The sequence below is a fragment of the Terrapene carolina genome, unplaced genomic scaffold (assembly GCF_002925995.2).
Source record: "Terrapene carolina triunguis isolate 2854851 unplaced genomic scaffold, T_m_triunguis-2.0 Scaffold380, whole genome shotgun sequence".
In the NCBI taxonomy this organism is placed as follows: Eukaryota; Metazoa; Chordata; order Testudines; family Emydidae; genus Terrapene; species Terrapene triunguis.
In genome coordinates this window covers 1,693-28,174 of record NW_020664731.1, presented here as the reverse complement: position 1 = coordinate 28,174, position 26,482 = coordinate 1,693, and the positions used below count along the sequence as shown (strand labels likewise).

The 26,482-nt window shown below is 55.1% G+C and overlaps 1 protein-coding gene across 2 annotated transcripts in view; it reads left to right on the top strand.

Annotated features, from left to right (window-relative positions):
- COL6A2 (collagen type VI alpha 2 chain) overlaps positions 1 to 26,090 on the top strand; it is a 50,476-nt gene extending 24,386 nt beyond the window's left edge. Inside the window, exons 15-28 of one of the 2 annotated variants that reach the window (XM_024211120.3) lie at positions 510 to 572; positions 1,250 to 1,312; positions 2,417 to 2,479; positions 2,990 to 3,052; positions 3,585 to 3,635; positions 4,820 to 4,855; positions 6,381 to 6,443; positions 7,012 to 7,074; positions 7,372 to 7,407; positions 7,776 to 7,821; positions 8,661 to 8,813; positions 10,627 to 11,079; positions 11,388 to 11,426; positions 24,251 to 26,090. In XM_024211120.3, the coding sequence (XP_024066888.2) occupies positions 510 to 572; positions 1,250 to 1,312; positions 2,417 to 2,479; positions 2,990 to 3,052; positions 3,585 to 3,635; positions 4,820 to 4,855; positions 6,381 to 6,443; positions 7,012 to 7,074; positions 7,372 to 7,407; positions 7,776 to 7,821; positions 8,661 to 8,813; positions 10,627 to 11,079; positions 11,388 to 11,426; positions 24,251 to 24,858 (1,800 nt within the window). In that variant the 3' untranslated portion in view covers positions 24,859 to 26,090. Of the gene's footprint in view, positions 1 to 509; positions 573 to 1,249; positions 1,313 to 2,416; positions 2,480 to 2,989; positions 3,053 to 3,584; positions 3,636 to 4,819; positions 4,856 to 6,380; positions 6,444 to 7,011; positions 7,075 to 7,371; positions 7,408 to 7,775; positions 7,822 to 8,660; positions 8,814 to 10,626; positions 11,080 to 11,387; positions 11,427 to 19,491; positions 20,553 to 24,250 lie in introns of those variants that run through there. The other variant, XM_024211121.3, reaches the window with a different exon arrangement.
- Positions 26,091 to 26,482: the final 392 nt, after the last annotated feature.

The window sequence follows — 26,482 nt, the reverse complement described above, 5'->3', positions numbered from 1 at the left end:
GGGGGGGTAAATCGGCACAGCTCCTTTGAGCCGATTGGCCAGCTCCCTGGCGGGGGGGTAAATCGGCACAGCTCCTTTGAGCAGATTGGCCAGCTCCCCGGCAGGGGGGTAAATCGGAGTCGATCTGTTGGAGTCAGTAGATGAGTTCCAATGGCTGGAAGCTGACGCTAGGCAAATTCAAGCTAGAACTAAAGCCCCGTTTTTAGCAGAGCGGAATTAACCATTTGTATCCCTGTGGGAGCTGCGCTGTGATGACTCTCCTAAGAAAATGTTCGTCTCTTGCTTAACAACAAACCCAACCGCTTCACACCACAGGGCAGCGCAGCACAACGAGGCCTTGGGTGCTCTCTGCTCCCGTCCCGGGGGCCACGCGCTGCCGAGGGAGAGGAAGGAGAAGTGAATCGCGGGTGGGGAGCGGGGACATCGCAGGGCAGCAAAGCCGCAGCAGGTTAACTGGGCTGGTTTCCACCTTTGAGTCCCGTCTCTCTGATTGGTGTCTGTGTGCGCAGGGTCGTCGCGGGGATCCAGGCACAGAAGGCAGCCCGGGGACCACTGGGACCAAGGGAGAGAAGGTGAGTGCAAGGGCACCAGAGCACAGCAGGGGATGACGTGCACAGCGGTCGGGCTGAGAGCCTCCCCACAATGCTACCAAGCTACCTATGGGCCCCAGTCTCCCCTCCTGCGGCCCCGGGGGACAGCAAAGGCAGGCCGAGCTTGGCTGGGGCACACTTGCTCCTGCCAATCGGACAGTCGGGAGGCGAGCAGGCTGAGTGCACGGGCTGAGCCGGGCTCTCCAACCTCAGCTCAGAGGAAGGGGCAGCTCAGGAGGGAGGCATGGACGTGGGCTGCCTTCGGATCCATACCCTGAGAGACAGAGCCGTCCGTCCACCCCCACACAGGCCCTGGCTCCTGCAGTCATGGAGTGGGGGGGTCTCTGGTAGAGGAGTGCCCCGCAGCATTCTAGCAACCCCACTAGCAGACGCAGGAGCAGCTGGGGTGGTCCTGCTCCACCTGGAGTCAGGGGGGCCTCACCTGGGGCTGAGGGGGCGGAGAGAGGGCAGGGGTGGACACTCCAGGCTGTGAGGGGGGCTGAGGACACCTTGCCCTTGCAGCACCCACCCCAAAGAAAGGAACTGGGCGTGGGCCTCTCCTGAGGTGGCGCCTGAGGCTGGGGCCCTCATCAGCTGAGACACGGCCCAAGGGCAGCGCCGGACAGTGAGCGTATCTTACGACCTTTTTCTGCCAACAGGGAGACCCCGGCCCCGAAGGCCTCCGGGGCCTGCCTGGAGAAGTTGGCAGCAAAGGAGCAAAGGTAAGCACGAATTACAGGCTCGGGGCAGCCAGCAGAGGGAATGGCTCATTGGCCATTGAAGCTCTCCCAAGCCCGTGCAGGATCGCCCCCTGCAAGGCGGCCCTCAGAGGAGCTGTCTCCACAAAGTGTGCGGAATATCCGCCCCCCATTTCCGACGACAGCGCGTGTGCCCTTCCTCCGAGCCCCCGGCAGGCCCTGCTCTCCAACCCCGTGTGGAGCTGCTGCCCGTGGCTGTGCGAGAGCCGAGCCTGCCTGCTGCGTGTCCCCTCGTGCTGACCTCCATCACACGGGAGGGCTGCGCAGAGGGCAGGAATCTGTCCAGATGCTGTGCACGGTCATGCAGGCAGGTCTCCCAGCCATAAGGAGATCGGAGCCTGGTGTGGGAAGCCACATTTCCCTCTCCCCAATACCTGCCCCCCACAGCCACGTCCCTGTAATCTGGGTGCTGGAGAGAGGTTTCTTTAACCCTTCTCTCCCTTTCCACAATGCCACAAACGTGAGAAGCCCTGGCCACCTGCTGCCCCTCTTGTGCTTGGCCCCAGGATGGAGAGGCAGCTGCTTGTGGCTGACCGGGGGGATGTCAGCTGGGAAGGAGCCCCCAGAGAGCCAGCCGGGGGGTGGCCCAAAGCAGAGGAAGCGGGAAAGAGGCCCACTGGCACCGCCCCTGGCAGGAACGCTGAGCTAGGCCTTCCCCGATAGCATAGCCCTGCCCGGGGAGCAGAGTTCGAATGCTGAGCACTTTGTCCTGTGTCAGCCGGGGAAGGGCACATCGCACTGTGTGCTCAGGCAGACGCTCTGCCATGAGATAGTACAGCACCAGGAGAGCGTCCCTCGGGCAATCTGCACCCCCGGAGCAGCAGCGAGAGGCTTCCCCTGGGAGAGGGGACGCTAACAGCAAAAGGTTCACCACTCAGAGGTGCCCAGATGGGAGCCTAGGACTGCCCAGGTGCCCTGGTTGACCCCACCCCATCCAATGCCCTGCTGCCAGTGGCACCTGCCCTGACGGTGCTGCGTACACTCTGCACTGCCCGTTGGATGCTGAGAGCTGGTGTGTGCCTGTCTGCTCACAGTGTGGTGACCTGTCTCCTTGCTTTGTTCCTCAAGGGCGATCGAGGACTGCCGGGGCCCCGAGGCCCGCAGGGTGTCGAGGGAGAACCAGGCAGGCCTGTAAGTTTCCCGGTGATTGCGGAATAGTGAGTGACTTTGATAACAGCCCCCAGTATTTACAAAGAATGATACGAACGTCCGCTCACCCTTCCCACCTCCCAGCAGTGGGGCCAGCATGTTTTACAGATGGGCACAGGGACAGAGCCAGGATCAGAATCCAGGGCCCGTTCAGTGGCTCCTGCTGCTGTGCTCGGTCCACTAGGCTGCACTGCCTCTCTCAGGCCTGACTTCCTGGTCGCTTGGCCAGAGCTGCCCCTTTGTGCCCTGGTTTAGTTTGTGGTTAATTCCAGCGTCACTTGGTGGCAGTAGTGGTTTCCCCCTGGAGCCCATTAATGCCAGAAGAGTTAGGTGCATGGGCCCTGCGGGGACGCGAGCAGCAATTGAAATGTGGAATTGTTCTGTGTTACTTTAACCCCGCGTATCCCCCAAGCCATCCACAACACCATGCCCTGGCCCAGTGTGCGATCAGTGTCCTCTGCTTATCCTGCTCTCTCCCATGCTGTCTTGCAGGGATCTAGTGGGAACCCAGGCGACAAGGGCCCAAGGGGCAACCAAGGGCCCCCAGGACAAAAGGTAAAGTCTAGACGTATGTCCAGTGCAGTAGAAAGGGGGGAACCAACGGCTTCACCTGTGTACTCCATGGGGGCAGTGAACGCCCCCACCTCAGTCTGCACCTCTAAGACCCACTCTGGGTTCTCACCTGCCCCCTCCAGCCGTGGCAGCTTAGTCCTTCCCCTGGCCAAAGCCACGCTGGTGACACCTGGGTGAAGCGTCCAGGCCCACGCCGGCTCCCTGTCCAAACTCTCCTCCTGTCAGGCAGCCCTGCTGTTTCTGGAAGGCTGGTGCTGTTGGTTTCAGAGTCCTGTGCTGAAGTCATTGCTGTCCATGGCTTCTCTTAGCCCCATTCCTCTGCCTTACAAACCAGGATGCTCCTTCTAGAGCGCTGCAGGGCCCAGCGGCTAGCTAAGCCAGTGACCCAAATGCAGAGATTGCGGGTATGTCTTCTAGAGAGAGAAACTCCCCGACTCACTGGCGTCGCTAGCTCAGCCCGTGCTGGGTTTTAACATTCTGGCTTCACTGAACCGTTCTCTCTTTCCCCCCAAAGGGAGACCAAGGCAGACCTGGCTTCAGCTACCCTGGCCCCATAGGACTTAAGGTATGTATGGCTCAGGCAGAGGCGGATTAAGCTTTTGTGGGGCCCTGGGTCAGAGCAAGTGGGGGGGCCCTCCCCACCCCTTCTACTTGCAGTCCCCACAGCTTCCCCCCTGCACTCCTGCTGGGGAAAGGGGGTTGGGTCGCAGGAGCGCCGGGCAGGCGGAGCGAGTTGGGGCACAGGGGCACCCATTTTTCTGGGGGCCCTCAATTGGCCGGGGCCCCTGGCCATGGGTCCCATTGGCCCAGTGGCTAATCGGCCACAGGGCTCAGGCAGCACATTCCTGCCCGGCACACTAGGTGCTCTGGCTGCAGCAGGCTGTGCAGGGGAAGTCCCAGCTCTCCGGGCTGAGTCATTTGAGAGACGCAGAGGAGGGAGCTTCTGGGAGGAAGCCTTGTTGGAGCCAGATCCGGAGAAAGGGGAAAGCTGCTGTCCCGGCGATAGCGTGGCAGTCAGCTGAGCGGCCTGGCATCACTCTGCAGCTGAAACCAGTGGGGAATCCTTCCCACACAGCAGAGGGGCAGGCGTGGAAGGAGCGGTGAGAGGCTGGCAGGAGGGTTCCATTGTCAGGATGAAGCATTATTGCTCCCCTGAATCAGTAGGAACATAATGGTCCTGTTGGAGGTTCAGGTTCCCTCAGGTAATAAACTAGGGTTTGCATGTTACGTATCTGCTTCTCCCTGATGGCTAAAGGTGGTGTGAGGAATGCAGGTCTGGTACAAGAGCCACCTGCTCTAAACATCCCCGCTGAATCAGACTCTGCGTTGAATAGGCGACTGACTGGTCTGTGTGTTAAATAGCTGCCTGCGGATTATCCTAGCCTGAGCCAGCTGTGCAGTGCTATGTGTTCCCACCACAGTTCTGCCGGGGAATCTTACCCTCTGCTTACAGCCGTCATCCACTCGCTTGTGGGGCTTCAGGGCCAGAGCCAGAGCCCCTTCGACTGTGGAAAGCCTCCCACTGACTCCAGTGGGCTCTTCTGGCTGGGCTGTCAGAGGTGCTGGGGACCTGTAGTCCCCACAGAAGTCCAGGGGAGTTGCAGGGGCTCAACCCCCTCCTCAAACCAGGCCACAAGTATATTGGTGTATTATTTTGAAATGTGCCCATCACCGTTGTCTCTGGGCACATGTGCAGCAAATTTCAATCCAGCACAAAACTGAAGCTAACTAACTCCTGTCTGTTCCCAGGGCGACAAAGGCGAGAATGGGTCACCTGGTCCAGAGGTACGGGGTGTGTGTGTGGGGGGGGGGCAGTGGGGGGGATGTATTTATGAGGCTATCGAATTAACCACTGAGCTAAGCAGTTAGTTCCTGGCCTGTCAATGAGTGACAGAGGAACCCTGCACTGATGGGCATGGCTGAACTGTGACCTGCGAGCAGCTCTGTTGATCCCAGGGGGCACTAACCTGGTGACCTGTGTCCTACCAGCAGCCCCATTGGTCCCAGGGGTGACTCACCTGGGGAAGGGTGTGCAGGACCCTGATCCATTTGGTTGGGTTTAGCGATGTGTGTACACACAGACACAGGGGCTAGTGTCGCTGTGTGCGCTGCCCTCTCTCAGCACACGCAGTCCAGGGAGGATGCTGAGAAATAACTGTCTTCCAACCCTAGCATTGCCCTGGCACTGACAGACCTGTGCCCTCAGGGTGGCATCCAGCCTGGGGAGGGCCCTAGCAAGGCCCGCTGCCGCCCCGGGCAAGGGGAGCTGGCACAGTGGCCGTGCAGGGAGCCATGGCGTGCCCTGCCCCTGGGGTCGTCCCTCAGGGAATAGTGGGGCTGGGCCAGCCGAGGGGCCGCTGGAACTGTGCACAGGTGGTCAGGAGCCCCCACTGAGAACCCTGCAGAGGCCACAGGGCACTGGTTCAGCCCATTGAATCACTAGGGGTCTGTCCCCAGCCTCCAGGGAGCCTTGGCCTGGCCCCTAGTGCCACACGCAGGCCTCAGCTTGGGCTTGGTGTGGGCCGGGAGGGCTCCACCCACAGCAATGGGCTACCAGCGGCATTTCTCCTCATCACAGAGCCCAGGCTCTGTGTGCTGGTGGTGGGCCGAGGGGCACAGGCGGGGTGGTACTAGGTGAACTATCCAGAGTAACTAAGGACACACAGGTATACAGTCAGTTATCCTCCTCGCCCTCACACTTCGTATGTTGGTCATTCCAGGTTTGTACAGCACCTAGCACAATGAGGCACCAATCCAGGGTGGGGCCTCTGGATGCTACCCTGGTAAACGCTGCAATCTAGTGGTGACACTCAGAGGCAGATAGCTACATGCTAGCAGCAATTACCGAGCCTCAGCTTGCCAAAAGCCCTACGTACTTCACAGTAATTACCCCTGCATGGTGCACATTGACATGTGCCAGGCATATCTCCGTTCGGTGCAGCATTCAGCACTAGGGCTACACGTAGCTGTCTAACTTCCAGCAGGAGTTAGTCCCATGCACAGGATCACCAAGCTCTCCCGTTGACACACCTGGCCCTGGAGCTCTTCCAGGCATGTGTTTTTGTAGTAGTAACCTGATGTTTCATAAAGCGTCCCCCTTCTGAAATGAATGGCTGGGAAAGCCAGATGTCTGCAGAAATCCCACTTCCTCTTCCGCACGCCTGGGGCTCCTTGACGACAGGTGACCTGTGCGCGGACTGCGTTTCTGGGGCAGGAGATCAGCCTGGGCACCGCTGGTGTCTAACAGCAATGCAGCTTTCCCAGCACATGCTCTGGACTGCCATCACATCTCTCTTCCTCCTTTGAACAGGGTGGAAGGGGTGACCTGGGAGAGAAAGGCGAGCCTGGGCTGAAAGGAGGCAAAGGGGATCCTGTAAGTACACTGCCAGTGCCGCTCCCATGTCCAGGCCCTGCTTTCCTATCGTGGGCAGGGCACCCTTGCTGGCAGAGGTAGAGGGGACGACATACGGACCCTGCTGTTCTGCACGTCTAGCCTCTGGGGCGCCTGGGTGTGAGCAAGCCAGGTTAAAGGTCAATAGAGCACCCACCTGGCATTGCTACTGCGCCCCAGCCTGGGCAATGCCTGTCTCATTGCACTGGGAGTGTAGCTGGGATCACTGGTTCAGATTTCTGGCTGGGGGACAAACTGGCAGCTTATGGGCCATGCCACTTACAAGACCAGAGCACACCCTGCATGTGGCTGGATGCTGGACGTGTTGCCTACCTGGCCCCTTAGCACACATGGCCCCCGTACCAGGAACCAAATGTTTGCAGTGAGGTCTGCCTGAGTAGAGCACAGCCACTCCTGTGGCTAGGAGCTAGTGTCCAGCAGGAGAGGCAAGGCCCTTGGGGTACTCAGCTGGGGTGTGGGGGGGGCTCTTGCTTCAGCAGTATCGCCCATGTCATGCCTGTCAAATTCATTCCTTTTCTCTTCCTGCCAGGGTGACCCCGGCCCACCCAGCCCACGAGGCCTCAGAGGCAACAAAGGCGACAAGGGCGACGAGGTACCGTACCGTGGCACTGTCAGATCGGTTGCGCCCAGCTGCTCCCTTTCTCCCTCCATCTTATGCATGCTTGCAGCAGCTAGGCTGAAGAAGTCCTGGTAGGGCCTCCCCCTGCCGGACTGGCAGGGGGCGGCTCCCTTGTGGGCCAGCCATTAATGATTCCAGCTAGGCAGTCTGGGGCTGTTACTGTTCCCTTCCTGCCAGCGCCTGCATGAATCCAGCCCCAGCAGGCAGCTGTGACTAGATCCCAAAGGTGAGTCCAGGAAAGGGCATGACACAGCTGTGTTCTTCTTACAGGGTGGCCCGGGCTCACCCGGAGATCCTGGCCTAACCGTAAGTAGAGACAGGTTCCTAATGACCTCCTACGGATACAGCTGGGGGGCGGGGGGATGACGCCCACCCAGGGACGGTTTCCCCTGCGGCATGCTGAGTGGGACTGAGACTCCGAGGCAGATCCTGCTCTTGGTGCCAGGGATGCAGCTCTGGCTGGACTCACCCCGTAGCACAGAGCAGCAGTGAATGCCCCTGTTGGCCGCAGCACTAGCAGGAGAGCGGCGTGGGACTGGCCACAGCCAAAGTGGAGTCTGAGGGAGGGAATGCAGAAGGGAAGCTGTGCTGCGGGCCGGGAATGGTGGGGGCACTCCCACCCTACGGGCAGGCTGGCACTCACCAGCGCTCTGCTCCTTGTGTTTTGCTGGCAGGAATGCGATGTGATGACCTACGTGAGAGAAACCTGCGGCTGCTGCGGTCAGTCCAATGCTCTTCTCTTTGGGGGCTCGGCCAGCGCTGAGCAGCTTGGCTCTGAACCCGGAGCATGCTGTGTGTCCCTTGGGGGTCCCTCCCCAGTCATCCCCCTCCGCGCCTGTGGTGTTAGCAGGAAGGTCGTACGTGGCAGACCTCGCCCCCGAGGAGAGGGCCAGCTCTCCCCTATGTGCCACTGACGGCCTCAGAGTTGGGGCAGAGCAGGACTATAGTGGGTTTGCTCACAGACAGTATCGTCCGCACACACAGCTGCTGCCCGTTGGCACCGTTCGTGCTGAGCATGCCCTGCCCGTTGGGGCGATGGAATTGCCAGCAGAACACAGAACCCACTGCTCAGACTCAGGGAAATAACGACACCCCTGCTGGGCCTGACCGTCCGCGCCGGCCTCTGCTCGCTGCCCTGCATGCTGAGCCATCGCGGTGTGAGACAGCCCGGCCGGTCTCTAGTGCTCTCCCAGCAGAGGTGCCAGAGAAAGACATCAGGGAATGGTGGGTCACAGCCAGTCACAGCCTTCCCTGCCAGGGACAGGGACTGAGTCCCTGCTGAGCTGGGTGTGTAAAGGGCTGGAGAATTCACTCAGCTCCGCAAACTCAGATAAGGCTAATGAGCATCCAGCCACCTGCCACAGAGCATCAGCTTAGTTTCCTCCCAGAGGTTCCCAGCTGACTGTGGATAGCTTCACTTTCCTTCAGGTAGGATGGCAGGGATCTGATGTGGGATCTTCCCGTGGACGGCCTCCCATGTGGTGGAGACCCTCCCTGCTCTCTGAGCAGTCCCTGTTGGCCTTGTCCCCCTGTGATCCGCTCCTCTCTCCCATCCCCAGACTGTGAGAAGCGCTGTGGTGCCCTGGACATCGTGTTTGTCATAGACAGCTCCGAAAGCATCGGCTACACCAACTTCTCTCTGGAGAAGAACTTTGTCATCAACGTGGTCAGCCGCCTGGGCTCCATTGCCAAGGACCCCAAGTCAGAGACAGGTGAGGAGTGCGTGTGAGCAATGGTGGGGGGCTATGAGGGAGAGACAGATGAGGCCCTTGGACCCCCACAACTTTCCCACCTCTTAACCACCCACCCTAAGCAGGGCTGGCTCTAGGCACCAGTGTTCCAAGCATGTGCTTGGGGCGGCACTTTTCCAGGGGCGGCCCCCCGGCCCCCCCTTTTTTTTTTTTTGCTTGGGGCTGCAAAAAACCTGGAGCCGGCCCTGGCCCTAAGGGAGGCGTCCATATGGCAAGCAGCCTATATGTCCTTGTGCAGACTGGGCTCCAAACCAGAGGAGAGCCCGGGAAGCGGCTGCTGCTATGTTCATAACATGGCCGTCTGCCATTGCTGACTGTCTCCCAGCCCTCCTGATTGCTGGGGGCAGTCACTTGTTTCTCATAGGACTCCCTCCCCTCATCCGCAGGCTCCCAAGATACCAGAGAAACTCCATTCTGTGTCCCTGGCTCCCATGTTAAATAAGCAAGAGTCACTCCACCATTAAATGGAGGTTAAAGGTCACAGTAAAATTGGTGGGAAAACCAAATTAGGGGAAAGATCAGCAGCTCATAACTCTGAGGTAATGGAAATTGGTGGGATTGCTAGGACTGCTGGCATGCGTTCCGGCATGCTTGGAATGTGGGCATGCGCAGGAGAGAGATTAGCAAAGGTGCCTAGCCAGTTCTGACAGGACAGTAGAAAAGTCAGTGTGGCAGTGGGCAGCCGAAGGCGTCAGGAGGCTGGGCGCTGACAGGAGAGAACAAGAGAGAAGGAAGAAGCTTGCTGGGTGGTCCATTGACATTAGCAGCAGAGGGAGGCAGAGAGAGAGAGAACTCGGGAGAAACAGTCAGCAAGTGGAATAAATCTGTCAGACAATACTAGCATGTCGTGTAGGACAGTGGGAGTGTGTATGTGTGTGCATAGGTTAATAAAGATGAATGTGTGTTTGTTGATTGTAAAGGGAATGTTTAAATGTAAGATTTAAAGAAGTGTTACCACTTGCTATCAAAACCTGTGAGAGATGGGTCAGCATTTTAAACTGTAAGGCAATATGATTTGGGGTGCTCTTTAGCTTCATATTAGGGATTTGTGTTTTAGAACAGCAATAAGGGATTGGTGTTTTAGATTATTATTGTATTAGGATTGTTCCAGGGCCGCCAAGAGGAGGGGGCAAGTGGGGCAATTTGCCCCAGGCCCGGGCCCCGCAGGGGCCCCATGAGAGTTTTTCGGGGCCCCTGGAGCAGGGTCCTTCACTCGCTCCAGGGGCCCCGGAAAATTCTTGTGGGGACCGGCCCCCCCCGGAGCTTCTTCCGCTCCAGGTCTTCGGCGGCAATTTGGCGGCGGGGGATCCTTCCGCCCCGGGACCCGCTGCTGAAGCGCCGGGTCTTCGGCGGCAATTCGGCGGCAGGGGCCCCCCGCCGCCGAAGACCCCAGACCCCCTGAATCCTCTGGGCAGCCCTGGATTGTTCTATACAAAAATCCGGGTTGTTTTCTATTGTTCAGAGCCTGAGAGAATTGGAATTGTTTGTTGTTTTTTAACACCATGTCAGCACTTTGACCACGTGAAACCATTCTGTCTTTCAGTGCATGTCACTGGTGCAAATCATTGGCATACATGATGCAGCATGGCAGTGTCATGATGTCACATGTGATGCTGCCATGCAGCAGTCCTGAGTGATGGTGCCCTCCCCAGACAGTTTGGCATGTATAGTGTGGTGCCAGCATGTGCCCTGTGTAGGGAACACACCCCAGTGAGCTGGGGGAGGGCGCCAAGGGAGTGAGGATGGCGGGGTGTGACCATCTGTCTCCCTGCAGGTGCCCGGGTCGGGGTGGTGCAGTACAGCCACGAGGGGACGTTCGAGGCCATCCAGCTCAACGACGAGCGCATCAACTCGCTGTCCAACTTCAAGGAGGCGGTGAAGCGTCTGGAGTGGATCGCCGGGGGCACCTGGACACCCTCCGCCCTGCAGTTTGCCTACAACAAGCTCATCAAGGAGAGTAAGCGAGAGAAAGCCCGTGTGTTTGCCGTGGTGGTGACAGACGGGCGCCACGATCCGCGGGACGACGACATCAACCTCCGGGCCTTCTGCCAGGGAGACGTGATCGTTAACGCCATCGGCATCGGAGACATGTTCAACCAGCCAGACCAGGACGAGACCCTGCAGTCCATTGCATGCAACGACCAGCAGCACGTCCAGAAAATGAAGCTCTTCTCGGAGCTGGTGGCTGAGGAATTCATTGACAAGATGGAGGACGTCCTCTGCCCAGGTCTGCACCTGCCACCCTGGCTCAGTCACCGCGCAAGGCTGGGGCTGGGGTGCGAGTTGGTTGATTGTATTCAGCACACAGTGCGGTACCACCGGGTGACAATGCATGTAGTTGGGTCAGTTACACTGGAGAGCGCATCTCCCTAATGCAGATCAGCACAGCCGGCTCTTCACCAACCGGAGAGCAGATCCCCATGGGCAGCACCCACCCCCATGTGTGTCCTCGCCCACCATGGGAGCAAGAGGCCTGGCCTGCTGCTGAGATGGGGCGGCACCATCTCACTAGCTGCTCCTTTGTTCTCGTTTCAGATCCGCAGATCGTCTGCCCAGAACTTCCCTGCCAAACAGGTAAAAATAACGCCAAACGGCTCCGTACCTTGCGCACTGCACGGTAGTGGGTGGGTGGGGAACGGCAGCCTCTCTATCCATGGAATACCCCGGCGGGGGCAGAGAAAGGGGCTGTCACTTTATCTCAAGAGAGGCCCCAATTTCCATCTCCCCCCGCACTTTGCCTGTCTGGCTGAGGGCTCTCCACAGGCAGGTACGTGTGTGCAGTACAGCCATGCTCAGCCCTCTCTCCCTTCTCCTCATCCCAGTGGAGATGGCACTGAACCTAAACCCCGGATCCTAACCCCCCACGGGACCTGGCAGGGCTTGGAATCCAAATCCAGGAATGAACTGCTCACGTGGCACCGGGCATTCCCTGGGGCTGGGCGGGCAGTACAGTGGAACTGGAAGGCTTCCCGTGGAGACTTGGCTCACACTGGCTGTACTGAAATGAACTAGTAACACCGAGTTGGGGAGTAGGGTGCAAAGGGGCTGTGTGATGGGGCGGGACAACCCTGTGGGGTGAGAGAGGCAGATGCTGCTTGGTGCGGATCCCAGTTCTTGGACCACGTCCTGCTTGTTAAGTGTTAAAACTCCAGCCTCAGCTACTATTGCTAGCACACAAAGTGCAACGTGTCTCTGTCTGCAGACCTGCCAATGAGCTCTGGGCAGCTTGGAAGTTTCTCTTTCCCCAACAGAAGTTGGTCCAATAACAGATATTACCTCACACTCCCTATCTATCGATCTAATCATAGACCCAGTGTTTGGCGATAGGCGAGTTGTGCAGGTTACAGCGGGTCACGCAGTGTTGCCAATACTTGCGATTTAGTCGTGAGTCTCACCATGTTGTTTTCTGAAAGCCCCAGCTCCACAAGTCAGGTGACTGTGGGATCTCAACTTACATGGACTGGAAAGTGACTTGTTTAAAAATGAATCTGTAGAGCAAGGCTGGAAAACAGGACCCCTGCAGGCTGAGGAAGCAGAAGAAAAGAAAAGGAATCCCCGTTTATTCTCTCTTTAAAATCTCATGATTTTTCAGCCAGTCTCATGACGTTGGGGGCCCTGACTTGTGAATTTGGAGGCAAGACTGAGGAGGGATTGCAGGGAGTCCCATGCTGTGCCCTATGGCGAGGGTTGTCCTGGAAAGCCATCTCCTTCCCTACTGCCCTGGGGAAATACTGTGCAAGCTTCTCTTCCAGTCTGCCCAGCCTCCCTCTCTGGGGAAGACTGGGCAAGGACTGCCAGCAGGAGGGAGAGATGGCAGCTGGCAAAGCCTTGAGCAGGGAAGACAGTGAAATTTTGCACCTTGTGATGAAAGTGCCAACCTGCTGTCCCAGGCCAGAGAAGGGGCTAGCTGGGCACCCTCCCCTCCTGCCGATCTGCTGCTGTGCGTCAGCGCTGACCGCTCCGGCTGCTGCAGCCTCGCTGGTCTTGAGCAGCACCTGACAGTCGTGTCAATCGGTGTGTTGTGCACGAATATCCAGTCGGGACTGTGCAAACCCCACTGACTCCTTTCACTGACTCAGGTTTAACCCTGTGCTGCGGAGCTGAACAGCTAGCCCCGAATGCGGCACCTTCCCACTGAATTAGGGGCTCTGGACGATGCACTCCAGCCCCACGTCTGATGGAGTCATACCCAGCTGCTTTGAATTTGGATCTGGACAGATCTCAAAGGATGCAGCAGCCTGCTCTTCCAGCCACTGCTTTCTTAGGCTGCGCCAGGCTTCAGAGCCCAGCTTGTGCTTAGTTGCGAGGTCAGACTGGCAGTGGGGGTGGGAGCAATGCCAGGGGCGCAGGATTGATTTGTAAAGAGGAACCGTGCCAGGGCAGCATCACTGGCGCTTGGAACAGCAGCATGTTCGGGTTCTGCTCAGTCTCTGCCAAGCGTCCATCAGGAGACCCCAGGCCTGGGCGAACATGGCCTTTGTCACACAGCAGCTCTCGGCCATTCTCATTGCCCATGACAGGTACGGCACTGCTTAGAACCACTTCCCTTTTCCTGCACTGCATAGGGCTGGATCAGAAACCCCCTGGGGAGCCTGGGGGGAGTCAGGGGACTCTAAAAGCGGAATCCCCCCACCCAGGCCTTAGCCCAGGCAGGGCTCAGCCTGCACCCACTGAACACGGCGGTTGTAGAACGACTCCCCTCGGGAGTGGTGGCAGAGCAGGCGTAGGCCTGGCGGTGACGGGTGGGTGTCCCTTTGCTCTGGGTGGGTGGAATTCCCACTGGACTGGGGAGTGAGTGGGATTTAGGGGGCGCCCAGGTGCCCCCCAGCGCTGTGCTGGCTCTGGCTCACTGCCAGGCTGTGTGTGACATCTGGCAATGTCCGGCCGGGTTTGGCCTGGGAAGCCGGGCCGTGGCCAAAGCTGGGAGGATCCAGGCTGTGCTAGAGGAGCCCAGTGACGGGCAGCGTAGGCGAGCTGAGGGCTTGGTAGTACATGGCTGCAATGATGTGGTGGGCTCTGCTCCCCTCTGACCTTTCTGCAGTGTGGCTGAAAGCTGTGTCCGTGCTGAGCTCTGAGGAGCCGCATGTTACCTGGGGTATGTGAGATGTGTATGTGCCACCCGCCCCTCGGACGAGTCAGTGGCCAGCCAGGGCCTGGAGCCAAACGCAGTCAGGCCTGGCCCGGGGCCTCACTAATACCAACCCCTGGGTCTTACAGAGCACATGTCAGCAGCAGGCTTCAACGCACCCACACTCTCTAATGGCTTTCCCCCTGCCCCCGGGCAGGGCAGGGCAGGCAGACCTGGGCAGGTGCGGGCTGGCACTGAGAGGCTGCGTGTCTTGCCCAGGGTCACACAGGCAGGTCTGTGACAGGGTGGGAATTGGGAATTGTGTAACAATCTTGGGGTTCGTTAAACATCCAGCCAGGGAATGAGAAAGGAATAAAACTTGTAATAAACCAAACTAAAGAGTGTCTGGGGTGATGTACTGTGCACAGCTACACTGGGTTCTCCACCTCCACTTCCAGGGCACCTCTCTAAATTCCTGTATTTATCATACGATCCCTTATGAGGGAGCGTCTCTAAATTATAATCTTCCACAAACATGTCTCTATATCGTCCCTCTTAACGAAAAACAAAAATTAACAGCTAACAACTATCTAATAACACATGCATTAAATTCTCAACCCATCTAGTACGTTTCCATAAACCCAGCGTGTCCTCTCCCTAGAGAGGAGAGGTTACCAACACATCACTCTGGAGCGAGTCTTCCCCACTCACTTTTCTCAACTACCCCTTCTCCAGGCAGGTTAGCATGTCTCTGAGTCTTTCAGGACTCCCTCTCCAATCTTCTCAATATCAGTCTTTTCTTTCATTAGAGTCTGAATTGTTCTCTTGTTCCTTGACAGTTTCTCCTTTCTCTGTTGATGATAAAGGATCAGTCAGATGGGAAATGCCAGAGTGCACCTCAGCTGTCAGTGTGTTGGAACTTTCTGGGATTACTCGTAGATCCCTTCAGTTATGCCAAAATGGGTCCCCCTGGCTATGTGGACTACATAAGACCTTGGACACAGTTGTTCTTTAATGGAACCCCTTTGGCTCCAAGTATCAGAGGTGTGATTCCTCAGGCACTGGCCCTTTTGTCAAAATTATATTTCTGCTTCCACTGCTTTTCTTTCATTTCCATGTGGTTTCATTGATATGAGATTTTAGCAAGTTATCAGTGATTGGTACATTAGATCTGAGCCTTCTTCCCATTAACAGCTCAGCTGGAGAAAAGTCATTCTCCAGAGGTGCACTTCGGTAAACCAATAACACTTTACACCAATCACCCCCATTGGCAAAAATCTTTTTCATAAGGTTCTTTACTGTCTGTAGAGACTTTTCCACAAGTCCATTTGATTGGGGGTAATTCGGACTTGATGTTTTGTGATGAAAATCCCAATCTAGGGCAAATTGCCTAAAATCTGCAGCTCATTATCACTAAAGACTTCATCTGGAATTCCATGTCTGGAGAAGATTCCCTTCATGCCAGCTGTCACTGATTTACTATTAGTACTGTGCAGCGTGCACATTTCTGGCTATAGAGAATAATCTGTGACTATTAAATAATCCTTTGATTGCCAGGTAAATAAGTCAGCATGAACCTTCTCATGAGGCCTTTGTGGAACTGGGTGAGGTCTCAGCAGCTCTGCCTGTTGGCTTGGCTTGTTCAAGCATGAAAAGCAGTTTCCTACCACATTAGTAATGTCCTGGTTGATCCGCAGCCAGTACAGCACCCCTCGTGCTCATGGTTTGCACTTTTCAATTCCTAAATGACCCTCGTGGGTCTTCTGTGGCATTTCTTTTCAGAAGCTCATTGGAATTACAGCCTTACTGCCCTTGAAAACCACCCCATCTATCACAGCAAGTTCATGTCTGCACTTCCAACAGTCTCTTATACTTGGACAGCAACTGCTTATTTCTTCAGGCCACACTTTAATGATCACTTCTTTAAGGATCCCCAATTATTCATCTTTCTCCATTTCCCCTCTTGTTTGTTGCAGTTTCCTGATAGCTATGGGAATTGACTTTACAATCAAATCTACACAGGCTTGCATTTCTATCTCTAAAGGCTTCTCTGGTTTCGTGGGAGCCACTGCTCTGGAAAAAGCCACAGAGAGTCCTGTGGCACCTTAAAGACTAACAGATGTATTGAAGCATAAGCTTTCATGGGTGAATACCCACTTCGTCAGACGCATGGAAAGTGCATCTGCAGTGAACATGAATTTACTGGGAGTGTAGGTCACAACCAAATCATACTTTTGCAGCTTTATCATCATGCTTTGAATCGTTAAGGTGCAGTCATTTAACAGTTTGCTAAATAACACTATCCAGGGCTTGTGGTCCATTTCAACTTCCGCTGTCTGGCCATAAATATACTGATGGAATCTCTCACAGGCAAATAATATTCCTAAAAGCTCCTTCTGGATCTGTGTGTATCTGGTTTCTACCTCAGTCAGTGATTTGGCTGGATATGCCACTGTTTGCCAACAATATTCCTCACGCTTCTATAAAATCACTGCACCTAACCCAGACTATGAAGCGTTTGCTCAAATTTTAATAGGCCATCCTGGTGCATAGAACTTCAACACTGGCTCTTGTATCTTTTGTTTCTTTGTTTTGTTTTTAAACCTTCCCATGATTCCTCCTATTCTGCACCCTGATTTTTATTCTCTAGGAGTTTTCTCAAAGCTGCTGCTTTGGGAGATAGATTAGGGTTGAATTTTCCAAGATAATTAACCATTCCCAGGAACCATTGGACATCTTTCTTTGTGTGGGGACGTGGCATCATTTCAATGGCTGAAATCTTCCTCTGATCAGTTTTTACACCTTCGTTGGAAATAATGTCCTCAAAAAAAGTCAGTTCTGTAACCCCTAAAACACATTTCTCCCTATTTAGTTTGAGGTTTGCAGCTCTAGTTGCATCTAGGACATCCTGAAGTCTATAATCATGTTCCTCCCTAGTTGAGTCCCAGATGAGCATGTCGTCCATTGAGGTGTCAACGACATTAATGTTTCCATAGATCATCTATATGGTCTTGTGGCACACTTCTGGTGCTGAAGCTAAGCCGAAGGGTAAGCGTAAGAATCTGTATCTTCCAACTGGGGTATTTAATGCACATAGTTTTGAGCTTTCTTAGTTAATTTTAGCTGCCAAAATCCTGAGGATGAATCCAATATACTGAAATATTGAGCATTTGCAAATTGAGCCATAATCTCTTCTCTGGTTGGTAGTTTGACATGTTCTCTTTTTATAGCCTTGTTGAGGTCTCTGGGATCTAAGCATATGCATAGCAGGCCATTACCTTTTCTCTACAATGACTAGGGAGCTCACCCATTCCGTTGGCTCCTCAGTTTTTTCGTATTACTTTCATTGCTTCCATTCTTGCAAGCTCAGCCTTGAATTTAATCACAGAGTGCAAATGGCACCTTTCTGCACGGATGGAGAACTGGAGGGACCTGCTTATTTGTCTGGATTCTGTGTTCACCCTGCAAGCAATCCAACCCTTGAAACACATCACAATATTCCCGAATGAATGCCTCATCATCAAATGCAGTTGGGATCTGCAGCATTTTTAAAAATTATTATTTCCCCCACATTTATGACAGTTTCCAAAAGGCAACACACTGTCTGGGGCCTTGCTGTGATCCACAACTTCCACATGACCGTCTGTACCCAGCCTTCAGATAGAAGTGGTTCACTCTTTGATTTGACCTATTCTGGCTATCTGCCTTTGTACTTAGTACATGGAAAACCCCTTCTGGTGAATTCAGCTCTCTGGCTTGTGCTTTCACAGTTTCTGCTGCCCTGTATATCTGGAGAGCTTTTTCTAAAGTTAAGTCTCCTTCACAGAGCAGTTTCTCTCTTAGAATCATTGGTGGCATTAAAGACAATGTGGTGAGCTGACAGAGTCTCTGGTCAGAGATAACAAAGTTTCCTTAATTCTGTGACATATTGCTATTGGTATCGTCATTTTTTGTTTGTTTGTTTGTTTTTTGCATGCATGTAAAAAATGTGTCTCTCTCAGAGGTCTCATTCCTTTTTGGCATGCAACGTTCCTCAAATGTAATCAGTATTTTATTTAACATCATACTTTCACCGTCTCCAAACTTAAAGTTGTTATAACTATCCAGTGCTTCCTCCCCAACAACATGCAAAAAGATGAATGATTTCACTTTATCACTTTTCTCAACTGTCCCTATATACAATTCAAAATTCTGTCTGAATTTTTTCCAGTTCTCTGCAACTTTGCTGGACAATGACAGACTGGATGGAGGTTGCAACATATCCATTTTTGGCTTCTTATCCCCTTCTTAAGCTAGTCAAGCTATTGTTGTGCTCATAAAATACATACACAAGCCTTGGTGCTTCTCTGTTTGCTACTCCACCTGCTCCCCTTGCCTCTGCTTTCAGTTTCAAAGACAGGAGTTAACCTCACCATGAGGGCAGTCTCCTCATCCGGCACTTCTCACACCCTGTAGTGATCCTGGGGTTTGTTAAACAACCCGCCAGGGAATGAGAGAGGAATAAAACTTTCAATAAAACAAACTAGAGCGGTCTGTGCACAGCTACACTTGGGTTCTCCACCCCCACTTCCAGGGCACCTCTCTAAATTTCTCTAGTCATCATACTGTCCCCTATGAGGGAGTGTCTCTAAATTATAATCTTCCACAAACATGTCTCTACACTCAGGTCTCCAAAGTGGTAGGGCGGCCTGCGCACAGCCCCTCGGCATTGCAGAGCCAGCCCTGTAGGGAGCCGAGCTGCATACTGCCCTGGGGTACATCGCCCAGAGGAGGTAGCCTATGGAGCCAGCTGTACCGCACGTACTCCCCACAGGCGTAGGAGACCCGAAAAAGTTTCTGCCCCCCAGCGCTGCCAGCTCCCCAAGGCAGCCTAGCATGGGGCCTAGCATGCGGGGCTGAGCACAGAGCCCACCTGAGCTGAGGTAAAGGCTGGGGTGGAAACCATGTTAAACTCTGTGGGTCTGGGGGGCCCCTTCTAACCCAGGCAACCAGCCACTTCAGATGAGCGCTGCTTGGAGTTTCAGGGAGCAGGCTCAGTGCAGTGCAGGAATGTAGCTTGTGTTCATGGGGTGGTTTCTCATGGAAGCCTCGTTAGCTGCCCGTGGCTGCACCCCAATGCACTCTGTTAAGTTCTGCATGGATGGGCCCTTGGAAACGCTCTGACAGCTGCCCAGAAACAACCTGGCAAACCCTGTCTGCTGCCAGCTGACCCCTTGCTCAGAGGGAGGTCGGACAGTTTCCTTCTTCAGCAGCTCTCCCCATAGCGGGAGGTGCAGGAGGAAGGAAGGGACATGCATCAATAGCTGTATAGAAGCTTCATACATTTACTGCAAATCCTCTTCCAAGTCCTGTCTAAGGGCCCAATCCAAACCCCATGAGAGGCAACGAGCAGTTCTCCCTTCACTTTGTGAGATAGGGCTGCAGCGGAGCTTCCAGGCTTTGGTCTTTGCTTCTCCCTCCCGTGCTGGCTGTCGTTCCTACAGTGCAGGTTACGTAAGAGAACTGAGCAGCGGTGGGGGACACAGCAGTGCTAGCGAGCCCTGAAAATATTCTTTTGACGCTCACTTGCAGATGGCAGGAACCCTGGGAATCCAAACCCACTTATTTTCCGCCCCATGGAAGAGGAGGTCAAGATACATTTCCCCTCCACCAAAGAGTCAATCGCCCAGTTCCTAAACTCTACGCGGGAAATCCAGGACCCCGGCATGTACAGACAGCTGGTGGCCACTTTGGCCTATACCGCCGAGAACGCCAAGTTTGCCACTGGACATGAGCGGCAGGAGTGGATTGACCTGTTCATTGACACTTTTAAAATAGTGCACAGTGAAATTGTGGGGGATCCAGAAACCGTGCTGGGGCTCTGCTGAGCTTTGCACTAGGGACAATGTACAAGGAATGGCCGCTGAGCTGGAGCAGGCGCTCTTGGGAAAAGCAATGTTCCCTGTAAACAGTGCCTCTGGAGAATTCCCATGAGGGGCTGGGTACCGTGATGGACGCATTGAGCTTAGGAGGAGCCCCGAGAATCTCGGTTGCTCCCAGCCAGCGATTTGATGGCAGGGGCGGTTCTCTTCAGCGTGGCTGGCAGAGCAGCACAGTGCATCTTCCCAGAAACCAGGAGAGATGCTCCTGCTTCACCCACTATCTCTGCAGCACTTTTTAAGGGAACGTTGGGTGCTTGCAGAGGAGCTGTCCTGTCCTGAAGAGACACTCTTATTCTGTCCTTCTAAACACGCCAAGCCCACAATGACAGGCTAGCTTGTCAAATAGCCCTTGTGGGCCCTCCCAGCCCTCAGTCCCGCCTGGGCTCCATGGCGGAATCAGGGAGGTTGCTTGCCGATGTGTACCAGAGGGCCAGAGCGAGCCCTTTCTCAGCGATGGGTGTAGGGATGTGTGCTAACATGTGTCTCTTTTCCTACGTAGCTTTTGTTCCGATTGTCCTCGAATTTTCTCCTGTGTTCTCTTTTTGTGTTAACTAACCGGGCTTTCCGTGGGTTATGCCAGCCCCGAGAGAGGCCAGGCTCCCAAGCGAGAAGCCCCAGCACGCTACCCCCTTTGCTATAATCACAATGTTTAATCACTCAACTTGCGCTGTAACCTGTGCTATTAAAGAAAAGACAGCAGTGCGAGCGGTTCAGGGTGGGCCCCCTTTGTGTCTCCCTTGGCCTTTGCTGGAAAACGCCCTGGTCTCAACACGTGCCATGTGTCTTTGTCTGATTGTCATTCTGCCTGCATGTCGTATGCAAACTGGACTTGCTCTTCTCACTGTCCTACAAGCCACATGCATAGTCCTAGGCAGGAAAATACAGCACATGTCGGAAGAAGGAGCTAAAAGCTGTTACCCAGTGACTGCGCCGTCCTGAAGTATAATAATGTACCGTATGTATGTTCGGCAATAGGTGTAAACAGGCTGTAGTTCTGTGCGTGGGAAGTTCCTAACCAGCTGTGTACGCGATTCAGAGACGTTATAGTCCCATGATGGGAGCCATGGTCATTATAACCTGCTCCAAGGGACCACATGGGGAGAGTTTCAAAGGCACCTAACTCCCATTGACTTTGAAAGAGAGTTGGGCACCATGCTGCTATCTGTGCTTTCAAACCTCTCCCCCATAGCTACAGAAGAGCAGACCAAAGAGTACGGGGTACAAAGATTAGGTTCCGGTGGGTGAATTCTGCTAGCCCCCTGACATTGAGGTAGCTTCAATGTGATGACTTCAGCTATCTTGTGCATTTCATTAGCTAATATGCAGATAAAAATACACAGAACTGGACTGAGCCTCCCATCGTACCGTGATGTTTGGGCTATAATGCCGTCTGCTTTCAAGGGCCTGAAGCGGGTACATTTGCCAGAGCGCTAGGCCGGGCCAGGAGTGGGAAGCAGGAGCTGGAACTGGGAGTCTGCAAACCTCAGAAATGTTTTGTGATTCTGCACCCCAAATTCTGGCTAGGTACGAGAGCTTCACCAGAATGAGCCAGAGCTCTGGGGCCTGTGAAACCAGGCTGAGCATTGCATGGCAATAGGCATGTCAGCTGGCATCTGCCATTTTCTGCTTTTGGTGGGGCAGATGCCCCTCTTGCTCTGCAGCTGGGCCCTTTTGCTGCCAGCCTGCCCGGTGGGAGGGAGCTCAGAGAATCCCAGCGCTGGCAAATATTGAGAAAAGGGCTGACAATGCTCGGCCAGGCTTTTGAATGGCTTGGCTTGGCTTGAGCTTTGGGCAAAGGGTTGGGAGCAGGGCGAGGTCCTACCAGTGTCTGACTCCATTTGTTCGTCTCTAGATGTAATCAACGTAGGTACGGTGGGGTGAAGTGAACAACCCCTCACACACACCACCACCATTTTGGTGTGCGACACCAAAGAGAGCCTGTGGCTTTAGCTTGCTGGGGTGCGGCTGAGAAGCGCTAAACTCAGAGCATTGTTGCTGCTTTGGCCTGAGCCAACGACGCATAACTGTTGGCACAGGAGGAATCCCGTCTGGCTTCTGCGGGGCTGCCTGAGGCCTGACGTGTTTTGCTGAACCGGCTCCTAAGTCAATACAGTTTAGTTTGTTTTAGCCAGGTGAGTTTATCCCTCCTCCCCCTCAGGCTGCAGCTAGTTGTTTGGTTTCCCTGGCGGAGCTCGCCCAGAAAAGGAATAAAACAAATCAGAAGAAATCTAAGTCCCCAGAACACGAGAACAGTATCTCAGAGGGCAGTCTCAGTATCTCTGCGCAGTTCTGAGCCAGTGAGTGGGGATGGCGCCTGGAGAACGTGCTCTTGGCAAGGCCCTAGCAGCCCCCAGGCAGACTCTGACGCAGACTCCATGTCTCACGGTGCAGCGGACAGGTGGGGGGATTGAGGGGACAGATGATCGTGGGGGAAGGGTAGGAGGTTGCCGTGAGATTGCCCACCGTGAAATGGCAAAGGGATTCCCTGGCTGCTGGGCTCTTCATTGAAGGGAAACAATAAAAAGACATGGACAGAATTGCGAACAGGGCAGTGGGTGGTTCTGTCAGAGCTCGGAATTCCCCGTATGTAAAATCAGGTGTTAGGTGTGGGAAGCAGGGGTGTGTCAGTGTGTGTGTGGGACAGGCTGGGTTATCTGTGTGGGACAGGCTGGGTTCTCCGCAGCAAAGCACTGGTGGTGCTTGTTCAGTTGATCTGCTTTACCCACTGTCTCCTTTCGACCTGCACCGACCTGGTGCAGCCGTAGCCGCCTCGCTCTGGACGCTGCAGGGGAAGGACCCGTACTGCAGTTGCAGCAGGCTGTGAAGAGCACATGCTGCTAGCCTTGGGCTGGCTATTGCAGGCCTCAGGGATGCTCCTTTCCCAGTGTGGGGGTGGCAGATTTCAGAGCTTATTGGCAGCCCTCCTGTCACATCCCAATGGGGTAGTTGATGGTAGCAGCCCCCATCCTTCACGGGGGAGGAGGAACGTCGGCCCGACCTCTGGGCTGCACCCACAGCCTGGCTGGCAGCTGGGAAGACAAATGATGGGCGGCAGCATGACGCCAGGGACCACTAACGCTGAGGGGGGCTTGTCTAGATCTGCTTCCCCTGCCCCACCTTGGGGGAGCCTCCTGCCTAGGGGGGCCCTTCCCTCCCTCACCCGAAATCAGGCCATGCCAAGCAGGGATCTCGGGGGCAGCTCATCCCCACAGAGGCAGGTGCATAATCCCCCTGACTCAAAGGGCAGCCGCACCCACAGCCCGGGGCAGGGAGCCACCGGTGTGTGGGTGCGACGTGAATGGGCCTGGAGCCTGCGGACATGCCCCTCCACGCCAGGCAGGGAGCAGGCCCATGTTCCAACCGGCTCTGAGGGCGCCCGGCCATTGAACGGGGTGGCAGGAGGCTCAGGCTGACCTCTCTGCTGCGGGCTACAGCACAGGCCTGAGGTGAGTGACTGGTGAGCCCCTTTCTGACACTGCCCCTAGCCCCACCCCTGGGACAGAGCTCTCTGCGCCCTGCTCAGCCAGCAGCTGGGCTCAGGGGCCTGGCCCGGCACAATGGAAGAACCCACTTGTTGAGGACAGGCCGGGCAGAGTCTAAACAGCCTTTTCCCCCATGGCTTCATCCCTTGCGCCTGCAATCGGTAGGTGCCTGCAGCTATCCCGGTCTCGCTCCTCTGGGGCAGGATCCCTGCTGGAACTGATTGGTGACAGGTCTCAGCCCCGGGACAGAGGGGCTTTGGGCGGGGAGGGGAGGCGTCAGGGAACCAGTCAAACCCTACAAGGCTTTGTTATACTCTCCCCCTTCCAGCAGCCCCGGCCTGAGCGTGCGGGGGCTCTATGAGAGGAGCTCAGCGAAGACACACCCAGCAGAACGGCCTGTGCCCCCAGGTAGCGCAGTGCCCCAGTGAATGACCAGACCACTGGGTATACAAGACAGCTGCCGGGGAGCAGCGGGCCGGGCAAGGGCAGAGAGTCAGCCCCCTCTTCGTCTGTTCTGACACTGAATGGGGCTTCTCCTTCCACTGGGCTGTGGCAAGGAGACAGCTCCCTGGCCTTTGTCTGCTAGCCTTTGTGCTGGCCTGTACCCCACACCAGGGGCTGCCACCGGAGAGGCTGGGGTGGCTGCAGAGCGAGTGGCACCATTGCCCTCCTCGCTGCGGCTGGATGGTCACAGCCCTTCCTCAGCTGCCTCACGCCCTGCTCAAGACTGCAACTCTGGCCTGGTGGGGAGCAGCCAGAGGGGCTTGGAGTCCCAGAGGAGAGGGTTGGGGTTCCAGGGAAGCAGCGGGGGGTTGCCCCCACAAACACACCACTCTTGTCCAATCCAGGCACTGTGAGGAAATGGTGGAGCCCTCCTCTGGCTCCTTTTCCCCAGGCTCGAGGTGACTGTTTTCCCTCTGCCCACAGAGCTGGCGGTGGCACAGTGCACACAGCGCCCTGTTGACATCGTCTTCCTGCTGGATGGCTCGGAACGAACTGGAGAGGTGAACTTCCGCAGGGCCCACAGCTTTGTGGAGGAGGTGTCCCACCGCCTCACGCTGGCCAGGGGTGACAATGACAACATGAATGCGCGGATCGCCCTCCTGCAGTATGGCAGCGAAAGAGAGCAGGTGGTGATCTTCCCCCTGACATACAACCTGACCTACATCTCAGAGGCCCTGTCCAAGATCAAGTACCTGGACTCCTCCTCTAACATCGGCTCCGCCATCATCCATGCCATCAACAACATCGTCATCAACCCGCAGAACCAGCAGAGAGCTGCCCGGCGCAACGCCGAGCTCTCCTTCGTCTTCATTACCGACGGCATCACGGGCAGCAAGAATCTCAATGAGGCCGTTAACTCCATGAAGAAGCAGGACGTCATGCCCACAGTGGTGGCCCTCGGGAGTGATGTGGACATGGATGTCCTGCTGAAGATTGGCCTAGGGGACCGAGCTGCCATCTTCCGGGAGAAGGACTATGTCAGCCTCTCCCAACCCGGCTTCTTCGACAGGTTCATTAGGTGGATATGTTAGTTCAGGAGAATGCGCACGTTCTCCGTCACCAATACACACACCCATGATATTCCTTGGTTTGTTTTGTTCTCTTGCCACTCTATGGTTGTAAGCAGGCCCTGAGCGGTTGGTACAAACTGCCCTCTGGACTGTCTCTTTTTTAACCAAAGTTTGAAGCTGATTTTTTTTATTTTCATGATGAACAACAATGTCGCTCATGTTAATGGTGCTAATTATAATCAAGATCAAAGAAGTATTCAGAGCCATACCATGTCATTTGTCATGCCCTAAGCAAACAAAATGCTCTCTTTTGTGTGTGCTGTGATCCTATGGGTGCTAAACAGCGGGGCAGCAAAACTTTCCAATTCAGCAAGAGGAAGAGTCATCTCTGGCATCCAAGAATGTGTCCAGCCACCCGCCCCACAGCCCCTATCCCCCCACCTTCCCAAGCATTCCTAGGTGGAGCTTGCATCGTGCTGGGGGCAGTACCTCCCCACTGCTGTTGCTGACGGCTCTTTGTCCTGGGATCAAGCTCAATGGCTTCTAAGTGGGCCTGTGCACTGAGCTTGGACCTCAGGTTTATTCATAGTTAAAAAGAGTAGAAGAAAAATAATTGGAGCCTTCATTATCCTAGTGGCATCCCCAGGCTTTGACACGTTCCACTGGTGAGCACCTTCTCTTCCCGCTCACCTCTCCTCCTGCCCTCGCTGAGGGGCTTCAGGGGTAGATTGCCTCTGGTACATCCTGGTATGTCTTGATGTGACCAGCAAAGTGCACTTCCATTGCCTTGTTACCTGTTCTTACCAGGGGGTTACCTGTCCCCCTCCCTAGCAATGATGGGTTGGTCTGTTAGCCCAAGTTCTGAACCATTCCTTATGCTCCCATATGACCCATTCAGCGCTACATCTGCCTTGCATTTCACTGGCCTCCTCCTGCATCCAGACTGTTCTGTGACTCTCCTTGTCTTGCTTCCTTCTGCTACCATCACCCATCTCTCCTGAGTGCCTGTGCATTTACCACCTCCATTAGAGTCCTCATGGGGAGGACCAGTGTGCAGGCAGGGTGGCAGCACCCAGCCAGGCTCCTGGCGGGGCGGTCTGAGCTGGAGCGCACCCAAGGGTGTGCATGTGAAACCAGGAAATTGCAGCTTAGAGCACACGTGCGACTGGGGTCGCCTGAATGACATCCAGCCCTGGACTCCGCTTGTGCTCTGCAAAATAAATCAATAAATAAACTACCCCACCCTAAAACTATTGTGTGGTTTGTGTGTGTGTGTGTGTGTGTTCAGTGCATCTGGGAAATGAGCTCAGGTTCCACCTGGTGTCAATTGGGGCATCTCAAGTGGAGTCAACAGGCCAGATCCCCCATGCTGATGCAAATCACCATCACGCAACTGAAGTCCCATGCCCTATAACTCCTGAGTGAGTCCCAGCAGCACTAGGGGGGTAGGGTTGTTTCTAAGAAGCCTCTGTTCCATAGGACCTTTGTGCTGTGGGGAGACAAATAAGGAAGATAATGTCACTGACCCCTCCCCAGCCACTACAGCATGTTAATCCTGGCTGGACAGAGCCAAAAGAGGCAGGGACTTCACTGGGAACACTCTCCACCAGCCGGGGAGATTATTGTACTTGGAGAGAACTGAAGG